Source organism: Sarcophilus harrisii, chromosome 2 (genome assembly GCF_902635505.1).
Source record: "Sarcophilus harrisii chromosome 2, mSarHar1.11, whole genome shotgun sequence".
Classification (NCBI taxonomy): Eukaryota; Metazoa; Chordata; class Mammalia; order Dasyuromorphia; family Dasyuridae; genus Sarcophilus; species Sarcophilus harrisii.
In genome coordinates, this window is record NC_045427.1 from 416,556,262 (window position 1) to 416,568,526 (window position 12,265).

Genomic DNA, 12,265 nt, shown 5'->3' on the forward strand with positions numbered 1-12,265 from the left:
TTTTGACCCATAAAAGTAGCGTTTATGCCTTATTTCTCCTCTGCATCTCTCCCAGCACAGACCCCAGTGCCTTGCACACAGAAAGTGGTCAATACAGATTTTAAAAATTGAATTGAAGACAGGGCATGCTATTCTCCAGCCTTCCATCTGCTTTGTTCTGCCCTTGTAGAAAGGCTTTTTCAGTCATTGGACCTGAGGTCAGGAAATCCGGCTTAAATCCTGGCTTTGCAATAAAGCTCTGCAAGTTTGAGCAAATCACTGGACCTCTCTGGTCCTCAAACTCATGCTCTGCAAAATAAGTGGGTTGGATTAGGTGATGTGAAGTCCCTTTTGGCTCTAAAATGCCATGATTTATTCCTTTACTCCAAAGACTCCATCTATCTACAAATGGGTCATGGGAAGGACAGTGGCCACCTTAAAATGTAGAGTGGGAGCAGAGATTTCCCAGTGCCGGCAGCTAGAAAGGGACTCGCCTGCAAATGACCACCACCACCCCTTTCAGTAGGATTCTGTGGCAAAGATGCCCCTCCACCTTCCACATTTTCCCCTGCTTTGCCTTTCTGGGGGGGCTTCCCCGGGAAGAGTAACGACTTTATCCGTAATGGGGAGTGAGGGAAGTGGAGAGGGGGGCTCAAAGAAGCCACAGTGGCGTGAGGGGGAGGGGGACTGGGGAGAGACCTTTTGTTGTATGGGCACGGATGGGTGTGGCTGTGTGTCCCCTCGGAGGCTGCGGGCCTTCGCAGGCCGGCGCCTGACCTCTCCAACACCTGCGCCTCGTCCCGGACTCCGAGGGCCGGCTGGGTGCAGGCAGGACTCCCGCTACTTTTTTAGTGCGCGACCTTGGACAAATACTCTTCCCTTTCCCTAAGCTGCATCTCTGTAAGGGACGGACTAAACCGCTTCTAAGGGCCCGTCCAACTCGGGCATGCCGTGGTTTCGCGCCTCGGTCTCCTCATCTGTAACACTAGGGAAGACCCCCAGGTCGCTCGCCAGCACCAGCGGGCCGTTATTCTACCATCATTCCAGGGGTGTGGAATCCAGCCCGGGTTTCTGTCCCCTTCCCCGGGGGCACCTACGAGGAGGAGGAGGAGGAGGAGGAGGAGAACCTCCCCTCCCCGCCTTAGGAGGGATCCCCAGAGCTGGGGGCGGCCGGGGCTCTCGGCAGCGCCGCCCCTCCTCCCCGCCTGCTCGGGCTCGGGCGCCGTCGCCGCTCCGGTCCGCGGGCTCCAGTCCGGGTTTTGCGGCGCCCCCCCGCCCCCGCCCCCCCAGCTCCGCTCCCTGGCTGCGGCTCCGCGCGGCTCCGCTCGCTGCGCTCCGCCTGCATTGCCGCGGACCCGGCGCCCAGGGAAGCCACGCGCGGGCCGGCGCGGCCGGGGAGTGGCGTCTATGCAGCCGGCCCGCCCCGGGGAGGGCAGCGGCCCCCGGGGCATGGACACCGGGGCCGGCCCGGGCCGGGGCACTGGGCTGAGGCGCTGAGAGGCGCGGGGCTCTGGGCTCTGGGCGCCCGCACCCTCCCGCCCGCACCCTCCCGCCCGCATCCTCCTCCCGCGCGCCTGGCCATGGGCTGCTCCCCGCGGGGCCTGTGGCCCGCGCTCCTGGCTCTCGTCCTCGCCGTCCGACTCCGCGCCTCGGGTGAGTCACGCGGCGCGTGCGCGGCCGGGGCTCCGTGGGTCCGGGGCTGGGGGCGCGGGGGTCCTGGCGCGCGCCCCGCGGGGAGAGCTCGCCCCGCAGGGCCCGGGCCCCCCGAGGCCAAACTTTGCGGGCCGGGATGCGGCTCCTGCACCCACCTCCCCGGGCCCCCTCCTTTTCGCCACTGGCGCCCCGCCACCTCCTCCTGCCCCTCTCTCAGCCCCACCACCTCCTCGGCTCTCCCGCCCCCCGCCCCCCGCCCCGGGCCGCCTAATTCTGGGGTCTGCGAAGCCTTCTGAGCCCCTGCGGGGGGGGGGGGGTCGTGTGAGATAGATGCCCTGGAGCGGGCGTTCTTGCAGGAGCCCTGGGCGAGCGAACTTTGCAAGCTGGTGTGCTGGCACGCGAAGGCCACGGTGGGGGCAGAAGTGGGGAGGGGGCCGCCAAAGAGGACATCAGGGAGGACTCTGTGCCCTGGTGCTGAGCTCAGAAAACCTAGTGAAGTCAACAGACCTGTCCCTGGTGCGTGTCCCCTAGTGAAACTATCGCATCCCTTCTCCTGCCCGAATCCCATCTGTTCCACCCCTCGGTCCCCTCTGCACAAGGATGCCCCATCCGCCAGCCTGCCCGGTTATGGGCTCCGCAGGCACACAGGGATCTGCACACATCTGGCGGGCCAGCCTGACTGCCTGCCCACCTCCGGCGCAGGTCGGACATGCCCCCACGCATACCTAAGGCAAGCTTCCATATGGACACAGTAGCTGTGCCCCCCAGTGATCTCACAGGGAAACATTCTTTTTTCCTTCATTAGCTATGAGTTGAGTGGAGCCCCTGCCTCTCCCTTGTCTTCTCTCCATTCTTCCCCTCCCTCCCTCCCTCTCCATCTTTCGTCCTTCTGGATCCAAGCCCCTACCTTTTCTTTGCTCTGCCCATCCTGTTTCTTCCTCTGCCCTTAGGGGCAGTAAGTGGCTGGCTGGAGCCTCAGGAGATGGGACAGCTACCTGCCCAGGACTCCTGCAGTCGCAGGGGATGCTGCTGTAAGCTTCCCCAAGCTCCATTCCCTTTTCCTCTAGAGACCTTTGTCCCAGGTAGAGGGCAGGGCAGCCAAGAGCCGGCTGGGGGCATTGGAGGGACCGTTAGTCACTGGGTGATTAAGGAAAGCTGTAGCCAGAAGTGGTCTTAGTCATGGGGTCAGTCACAGTCGCAGGGGTAACTCAAGGGGCCAGAGGCCTTGTGCTGCAGGATTTATTGGGAGAGTCTGCTGGTTAGAGCTCCTTGGGGGAAGTGCTGTCTGATTGATGCTGATGCCCATTTCCTTAAATGGTCTCTCTAGGGAGCAATGCCTCCCTCTGGGTCTTTCTCCCTCCCCGTCATTCCAATCCTTCTATTGTCCCCTCCTTTCCCTAAGTACTATTTCTGTCCCCTACCCCAATTTCCCACTTCTCCATCATTCCCTACTGCTCCTTTCTGTTTTCATGTCCTCTCCAGCCTTTCTGCTACCCCACCTCTATCTTTCCTATTCCCCTGCCCTTTTTCATCTACTCTTCTCTTGCCTCCCTCACTATTCCTTCCTGTCCCTCAGCATCCTTAAATCTCCTTCTGCTTCATTCCTTTCCTTCTCTACCCTTTACACTTGAGTTAGCCTTTCTGCCCTAGGAGTTCCTCAACTCCCCCATCTTATGTCGTGTAGTCACATGTTACACAAATGAACATGTATTTTGGGGTGTTTGCATGTTAAGTGGATGGCATTATGGTGGTAAACATATATACATGTTACATGGATGAGTTGAAAAACGGACTATTTCCCTGTACCATGGATGGTTGTGTGTGATGGATGGATGTGTTTGTGTGTTACATGGATGGTCATGTGTGTGATGGGGAATGTTGCGTGGATGGTCATGTTGTGATGAGTGCATGTTTCATGGGGGTCTTGTGTGACAGGCGATCTGTGTTGGTATGTTGCACAGATGGGTGCATGTTTGCATGTGATGTTGGTGAACATCTGTGGGAATGTGCACATATGTTTATGTATGGGTAAACTGTGAGGGTGTTTGCATGTTACACAGATGGCTGCGTGTATTTGCAATTTGTGCCACATGTGTGAGGAGTGTGTGTTTGTGTGTTACACAGATGAACATGGGGGGGCTGCCAGTGAGTCAGGACCGCACAGTCTTGCGGAGAGTTAGGGGGAGGGCTGTTACCAGTCACTGGCAGATTCCGGGGGGGTGTGGAGAGGGAAGAACTGAGCTTTGTAAGGGGATAAATTAAAAGGCAGTAGGGGAGAGCAGGGGCACAGAGCAGGCACCTGTTGGGCAGTGGCCAAGGGTTGCCTGCAGTGCTCCAGGTGAGCATAGTGTCCTGCTTGTGGATGTGTGTCTAGGGGTAGCCCCGGCCCCACCCCTGTCAGACAACGTGTCTGCCTCTCAGTCCAAGGGGAAGAGAGGGGGAAAGAGGAAAAAGGAGATTGAAGGGAGCTCCAATGGCCTTTCCCCAAACACTCAGGGTGGTCTGTAGGGCATGGTTAGCACAGGTGGGACGACCCCGAAAGGCCTGGGAGTGACCCCTAGCCCTAGCATTTCAGCCCTGTTCTCAGTGAAGGATGCAGGTCTATGTAGCTATCTGTGTCGGCAGGGGGAGCTGGGCGCCCCAGCTCAGGGTTTGATGCCACTTCATTGGAGACCATAGCTCCACCCTCGACCCCCTCCCCCAGGCCTGACCCAGCCTTGACCCCAGCCCTCCTCCTCCCAATCCCAACTTCTATCCCCCACAGCCCTCTCCTGTAACCTTCTGTCACAAATACTCCGTCCTCACACTCCTCCACATCCATCCCTCTCTCACACCCTCTTCTGTTTCTCTCTCCGTCCTTTACACAAATACCCTCCTGTTTGTCTAGTTCTCTCTTACATACCCATCTCTCACACATCTATGCCTGTTCTTGTCCTCTCTACCAAGTACACTCTCATTTGTTTTCTTCTCCCATGTTTTACATACAGACCCCCACCTTCCTCCTCTCTTTCTCTCTCTCTCTCTTCTCTCTTTCTCCATCCCTCCTTCCCTCTTTCTTTCTCCCTCTTTCTTCTCTTTCTCCCTTCTTTCCTCCTTCCCTCCCTCCCTTTCTCTCTCTCTCATCTCTCTTTCTCCCTCCTTCCTTCTCTTTCTTTCTCTCTCTCTCTCTCTTTCTCTCTCTCTCTCCCTTCCTCCCTCCCTCCTTCCCTTCCTCCCTCTCTTCTCTCTCTTCTCTCTCTTCTCTTCTTCCCTGTCTTTTTCTCTTCCTCCCCCTTTTGCCTTCCTCCCTTCTGTATCTTTTCTCTCATACACCAATTCGTTCTTTGGAAAACATGATCATTCCTAGAGGACCTTCATGGCCCCATTCCTTCCCTCATTTCCTTCCCCAACTTCACTTCTCCATGTGTAGAGAGAAGGGGGACACCTGGAAGAGCCTGACTGGACTAGGGGTTCAATTAGGATGGATTTTGTAACAGGTCACACTCCTATGGGGCTTTTTGGTTTACAAATGGCTTTCCTTGTAACAGCTTCATGAATTAGGTAGTGTATTATTACCTCCATTTTATAAATGACGAAACTCTCAGTCAGTGGTAAGTAACTTACCAAGGAGCTTAATGCTAGTAAGTGGAAGAACCTGGGATTGGCTTGCCATAAAGTATGTCTGCCTGCCCAGAAGGAGATGAGTTAGGCCCCCAGTATTCTGAGTTCTTGCACTCTCATGTGCACGCGTACACACACACACACACACACACACACACAACTGCTCTTCCCTCTATTCTGGAGGGGAGGAGAAAGGGGACCCCCTCTAGATGCTGGCCTAGAGAACAAGAGGGTCTCCCCCTTCTTGGCCCCCTGCTGTCTCCTGTTGAATACCAGTCCCAGATAGAGGCCAGTCCCCAGATAGAGGACGACTTAACATTAAGTCGTCAAGTGCAAGGGGTGGAGGGATGTGTTCAGGGCTGTGTCTGTGGGCATGGCTCGGTGACTTTATGTATAGATCTAGCTCTGTAGATGTACCTCTCCGCCCTGATACTCTGAGGTTTCCTCTGTGCTTTCCCTGGCTCTGACATTTCTCACAAAAGCACCGCCATCCTCCCAGCCTCATATCTGTGTCCTCTTTGCCTCTTCTCTCTCCTTCACGCTTCACATCCAATTGGTTGCCAAGTCCTATCGTTTTTTCCCTCTGAAATATACCTCAGAGTCCTACCTTCCTTTCCAGCCCTTCACTCCACATCCAGTCCCCTATCACCACTACCCCAAACTCTCATCCAGCACCCTATACCTTCCTCACTCCTTGCCAGGAGCCCCCCTGCACTTCCAAATCCTTTTGTACACATTTTCTGAAACTCATCCTGATGCTCAGATACCTTCAAAGGCTCAGTTCTTATTTGAAGCCTTTCCCAGTTTTCCCCATTTATCAATGTTCTGCCTCAAATTATTTTTATTTACTTTGAATGAATTTATTTTGTATTTACATTATCACTATGCATTATCAGTATTATTCCTCTCTCCCTTGCCCTCCAAAAAAACTCAGAATTAAAGATTCTTGAAGAAAATCCTTGTTTCATTTTCTTAATCTTTATATCCCTAGGACCATGCTTGACGCATAAGTATCTTATAAATGTTCTTTGAGTAAATTATTATAATTAATATGATAAAATGGAAAGAGTATTAGACTTAGAATCAGGACTGGATTTGAATCCCAGCTCTGTCCCTTCATTGGCTGTGTGATTACAAGCAAATTACTTACAGCTCTGTCCCTTCATTGGCTGTGTGACTACAAGCAAATTACTTAACCTTGCTGGCTCAGCTTCTTCCTCTGCTGAGAACACCTAAATTGAAGTGCTATTGTGGGAAAGATACTATTTGAATTCTAAAGTGCAACATAAATGTGAATTGTGGCTGGAATTTGTTTATTATTATTATTAGTCATGACCTTCATGATCAAATCCCAACTTGTGTATTTGTTATTCCCCATATGATTCCCCAGCCTCATTTCCCACTGCTACTTAATACAAACCCTCTGTGCTGGCCATTACTGCTTCCCCCTGCTCACTTTGCTCCCTTCCCTTCGGATGGCCTTTCCCTTCCTCTCTGACCAGCTAGATCCTTTCCCATTTTTTCTGGACAAAGAGTAGGGAAATTTTGGGTGTGAGAAATACCTCAGTTACTAAATAGTTGTATGGCCTCAAGAAACACTCTTCATCTGGCCCTGAGTCTCAGTTTTGTCATTTGCAGAATGAGGGCCTTGGATTAGCTAATGCTGAGGTCCCTTCTGCTTCTAACATTCTGATTTCTAAATCCTTGACCTCATCTTTATAGAACTAGAATGGAAAGAACCTCAGAAGTCACCTAACCCAACCTCCTTTGTTTTTAGATGAATAAAACGGACCCTGGGCAGATTCCTTCTTCTCCAACCCTTTACCCCACATCCGGTCCCCTATCACCACTGCCCCAAACTCCCTTATAACATGTGAAACTTGAACTCAGGTTTTCTGACTCTATAGTCAATTCTCTTTCTGCTGGACCATGAGGTGCTGCTGCAGTCCCACCCCACCCCCCACCCCCTGCCCTCTCCACCTTCTGAACTGTGTGGTCATTTTCAGTGATGTCTGACATTTCGCATTTGGGGTTTTCTTGGCAAAGATACTGAAGCTTTACCAATTTTTTCTCCAGGTCATTTGACAGATAAAGAAACTGAGGCAAACAAGGTTGAGTGACTTGCCCAAGGTCACACAGCTAGGAAGTGTCTGAGGCTGCATTTGAAATCAGGAAGAGGAGTTTTCCTGACTCTGGTGACACAAGCTAGAATTGATCATTTTATATGAATTCATGTATGATTCCAGGAAATGTGTTGGCACCCATGTGGAAGCAGGTGTTCTGGGAAGGAAGGTTGGTTTTGTTTCCCCATTTGTAGCAGGGAGACATACTTCCAGCTGTGTAGGTAAATGCTCTGACCAGAGAACAGGACAGGAAGGGATCACCAGGTAGCAGGTGTGTCCTAGAATCTAAGAATAGTTTGAGGAAACCAGTCCCTTTTCTCTTCAAGGAAGTAAGAAGGGACCCTTAGACTCCTTGTATATCCTGGAGAGGGGGAGGAGGCTGGCGACACATATCCCCTATTTCGATTGTATATCATTTGTATCATATGTATATGTATATACATATGTATACATTGTATACAAGAAACATTTATTAAGCACAGTGCTGTTAGACACTTGGAATACCAGAGAAAAATAAAACTTCCTGCCCTCAAGGAGGAGACAACACATATAAGGACATATATAAAATAAATATAAGGCAACACAGGGGATGAGGAACCAGCAGTAAGAAGGGAGAGGGGGAGTCAGGAAAGTCTTTCTGGGGAGGATAGTGCTTGCATTGACCTGCAAAGTAAGCTAGGAATTCCAGAGTCGATCGGAGTTCATTTCAGCATGGAATACGTGTGCAAAGGCAAGAGATGGCAGGTAGATAGTGGAGTGGAAAGGCAACTAAATGATGTGGTGAATAGCGTACTGAGTTCACGTCCAACCTCAGATACTACTTTAGCTGTGTGACTCTGGACAAGTCACTTAACTTTTGTCTGCTTTAGTTTCCTCAACTGTAAAATGGGTATAACAGCAATCCTCCCAGGGTTATTGTGAGAATCAAATGAGATGATAATAGCACAGTGAGATTTGGGATTTGTTTATTATTATTATTACTATTTAATGGCACATTAAGAAGTGCTTGTGTCCCCCCTCCTTTGTGTGAGGGATACAGCAAGAAGGCAGGCTTGGCTGGACCTTAGCATGCATGAAGGAGAGTCATGTGTTACAAGGCTGGAAAGGTGCCTTGTGCCAGGCTCTGAAGGACTTTAAATGCCAAATAAAGGAATTTGCATTTGGTTCTAGCAGTAAGTCATAAAGAGCCACAGTAGGGGACTGACTCATAGCCCTTTCTAATTTATCTAGTTCTTTGAGATTTAAAAAGAGCCATTGTGTATAGTCATATTTGTTATACAAGGGTATATACCTGCATACATATGCATGTATGGGCTGTTCGTGCATTCTGCCCCCACTTATTCATGGTTACGCTGCTGTTTCTTTTCCCTGAGATGCTGGATTCCACCAGCACCGTCCCTGGCTAGGGGGCCCATGGAGATGGAGCCCCCCCCCCCCTCGGAGACATGACCTCTGTCACTCACTGGGCACCTGCTTTCTGCTTCCGTTTCCGCAACTGCAAAAGAGGGTATAATAGCACCTCCCTCTCAGAGGCATTGAGAGAATCTAGTGAGATAATATCCGAAAAGCCCTTAGCACAGCACCTGGTACATGGTGGGCATTATGTTAATGCTGGATCCTTTCCCCCTTCCCAAGACACTCTCATGGTGCCCCTCAGGAAGATTTGGTCACTGACTCACAAAATCCACCCAGATTCTTTAGTCTTCCCCCTTCCCCTTCATTGTATAGTGGGGAGGGAAAGGGAGAGGTCAACTTGTATTTTCAAGGAAACCCCTCTTTTCCCATTTGGGTCTTAGGTTTTCATCCAGCATCTCTGAAAGGGATTCAGCTGGGATCTTGCCTCTTTGAAGATAGAGACACTGAGGCTCACTGAGGTTAAAGTGACTTGCCCACGATCACAGACTTGACACCTGGCACTGTCTTTTGTTTACCCTGCCTCCCTCTCACTCAGGCAGATGACTGGCAAGAAGTGGGGGGGGGTGATTCAGGGATGGACTTTGGGGTCCTGTTCCATAACTGGAGGAAATTCAGAAGTTCGTTTCTGTTCAATCAGTTGTCTCAGATGTGTTGGGTTTTCTAGTGTTGTATATAAAGGAGGAATTTAATAGGTGTTCAGTTGAATTGAGAAAAAAGACCAGCTTGATCTGGACCTAAGTTTAAATCCCACCCTGGAAGCTTAAGAATAGTATGTAGTCACAGGTATGATGTCACTTTACTGCTCTGAATCTAGTTTCCATATCTGTAAAATGGAAATAATGAAAATAACAACAAACAATAATATTTATGGTACCAAATTAGCCTTATAAAAAACCTGTCATATGATTTCACCAGTGAGGAAATTCCTCTTCCATTACTAATCAGCATGTCTCTGCAATTTGTAGCCTCAGAGAGTCGCCTCTTAATGAGACAATGTATGTAAATCCCTTTGAAAACCTGTTTTTAAAAATATCTGAACTATAATATCATATATATATTAGACCATAATATGTAGTGTTATATAACATTAATTAATATATGAGATCATAATTGAGAATGGTTAGGAAACTCCTCATATCAAAGGGCAACTTTTTTGCAATGTAATAGTTTTAGAGAGTTGCTTGGGCATTGAGTCATTAAGGTGACTTGCCCAGGGTCACCTTGCCAGTACATGCCAGAGGCAGGACTGAATGCCAGTTCTTCCCTGACTTAAGGCTGGCTCTCTACTACGCCACAATGAATCTTAAAGGGAACTTCAGCTCTTCCTGTTATCCAGTTGAGGTTCAGTGCATTGTATCCAAGTTGTTTAATAAATGCACCTTGAATCCTTGGATTGTTGCCACTTGGCCACCAGCTTATAGCACAGCTCTCCCAGGTCAGAGAGGGGCTCAGGAATCCCTCTCCCCCATCACTGCCTGGAAATTGACCTTCCTTCCCCATTCAGACGATAGGAAGAGCCTCAAACCTCAAATGAGTGCAGAACAAGCAAGCTTAGACATCTCCTTCCCTCTTTGGCCATTAGTCTATCACCTATTAGACTCTGGGCTCCTTAAGAACATTATTTTTTGCCTTTCTTTGTATTCCCACAATTTAGCCCAGCACATAGTAGGCACTTTATAAATACTAGTAGACTCACTGACCACTAGGGATGCAACCTTTCTTCAGGTATCCACCTCCTGTCAGAGAAGTAATAGACTCCAGATACAGAATAAGGCATACATTTTTGAAAATGGCCAATGGGGCACGTATTTGTTACAACAGTTTTGTTTTTCTTCCTATTTTTTTAATTTGGGAAAGAGAGAAAGGGAGATAAGGTCTCTCCTCTTCTCTCTTCCCCACCCCAAAAGAAGGAAATACAAATACAGTGAGAAGGAATCATAGACAAATAGGACAGCTTTGAGAGTTATATGTCAAATGTATTATATAGTTAAAAATAAAAGCAAGCTGTACATAATGGAGATTTGCAGTTTTATGTACATCCTCCTCCTTCTGTTCTACAGTGTATGTGAAAATGGGTGTTTGTTAAGTTCTGATAAAAATAAAATTTTAAAAATTTACAGTAGAGGAAAGAAAACCAAGCACAGACCCCCAGCAGAGCAGAGAATCATGTATTTCTTCATTCTCGACTCCCCCTCTTTCTGGATCATTTTAAATGGAGCAAAGATTTTAACTTGTCTCTTGAGATTTGTCCCTGATGCCCTGGGGCAGAGGGTCCCACTAACTTTCCAAACTTTTCTCACTTAAACTGTTTGCTTTCTTGGAGAGTTGGAAGGGTTTCTGAAGTCCTCTCGCCCAAATTTTTAATTTTACAGATAAGGAAACTGAGGTCCAAAAAGTAGAAAAGGCTTGCCCACAGTCACACAGCTAGGGAGTGATGGAGTTGGCTCTTAGCCCAGCTTTCTTGACTCTATATGCAATATTCTGTCTAGTGCAACATTTTGCATCTTTGCCCTATACTATGACATATCCCACAAGTCTGGAAGCTCCTCTATTAAAAGCATTCTCTTCTTTCCAGGAGAGATCCTGGTGCCAGCTGGCTCTTCTACAAACCCCTCTCCATGGGACTTCATCTCCCTCTACCTCATTTCCCAATTACTTGTGTACATTTCTACATCTTATTACAATCCTGGCTCCTCTGTGTTTTGCATACCAGCCAGAAGCACTGCATACAACAAGGACTCAATGAATGTTGAACAGAATTGAATTGACACAGCTCCTGGGGATGGGAGGTCAGTCATCTTGCTGCCCTAAGTTAGAACAAATCCTGATCTTATCTGAAAAATTGGAAATCACCGTGTTTCAGTCTAATTTAACTCATTTTAAGAAACATTTATCAAGGGTTTTCTTTGTGCTAGGCACTTTGCTACATTCTGGGAATATAAAAACAAAAATGAAAGCCTCTACTTCCAAGAATTTTATATCCTATTAGAGATCTACTACCTGTACACAGATAGGTCTCTAAAAAATAAATACAAAGCAATTGTATTTATTACACCAAAGTAATTAGCAAAAGGATAGCACTGTTTACTTCAGGGAATCAGGAAAGACCACTTGAAGAGTCACTTGAAATGAACTTTGAAGGTGCAAGGGGTTCCAAGAGGCAGAAATGAAGAGGGAGAGCATTCCAGGCCTCAGAGATATAGACAGCTGACCCCCCCCCCAAGAAAAAGCCCAGAGATAGAAGATGGAATGTGGGTAGGAAGCAGTAAGAGGGTTCCTTTGGCTGGATCGTAGACTACATAGGAGTCATGAATAATCAGCCTGGAAAGAGAGGAGTGAGAAAGATTGTGATTGCCAGAGAGAGATTTGTATTTTGTCTTTAAAGACAATAAGGAACCGTTGAGGTTTCTTGAACAAGGGAACAACTCAATCAGACCCGAGTTTCAGAAATAACCAATTTGATAGCTGGGTGAGAAATTGATTGAAGAGGGAAG

General features: G+C 48.7%; 1 protein-coding gene across 2 annotated transcripts in view; it reads left to right on the forward strand.

Moving 5' to 3' along the window:
- Window positions 1-1,208: 1,208 nt before the first annotated feature.
- The window catches only part of UNC5A (unc-5 netrin receptor A), a 100,913-nt gene continuing 89,856 nt past the window's right edge, over window positions 1,209-12,265 (forward strand). Inside the window, exon 1 of one of the 2 annotated variants that reach the window (XM_031953736.1) lies at window positions 1,209-1,632. In XM_031953736.1, coding sequence (XP_031809596.1) covers window positions 1,560-1,632 — 73 coding nt within the window. In that variant the 5' untranslated portion in view covers window positions 1,209-1,559. The remainder of the gene's footprint in view (window positions 1,633-12,265) is intronic. The other variant, XM_031953735.1, reaches the window with a different exon arrangement.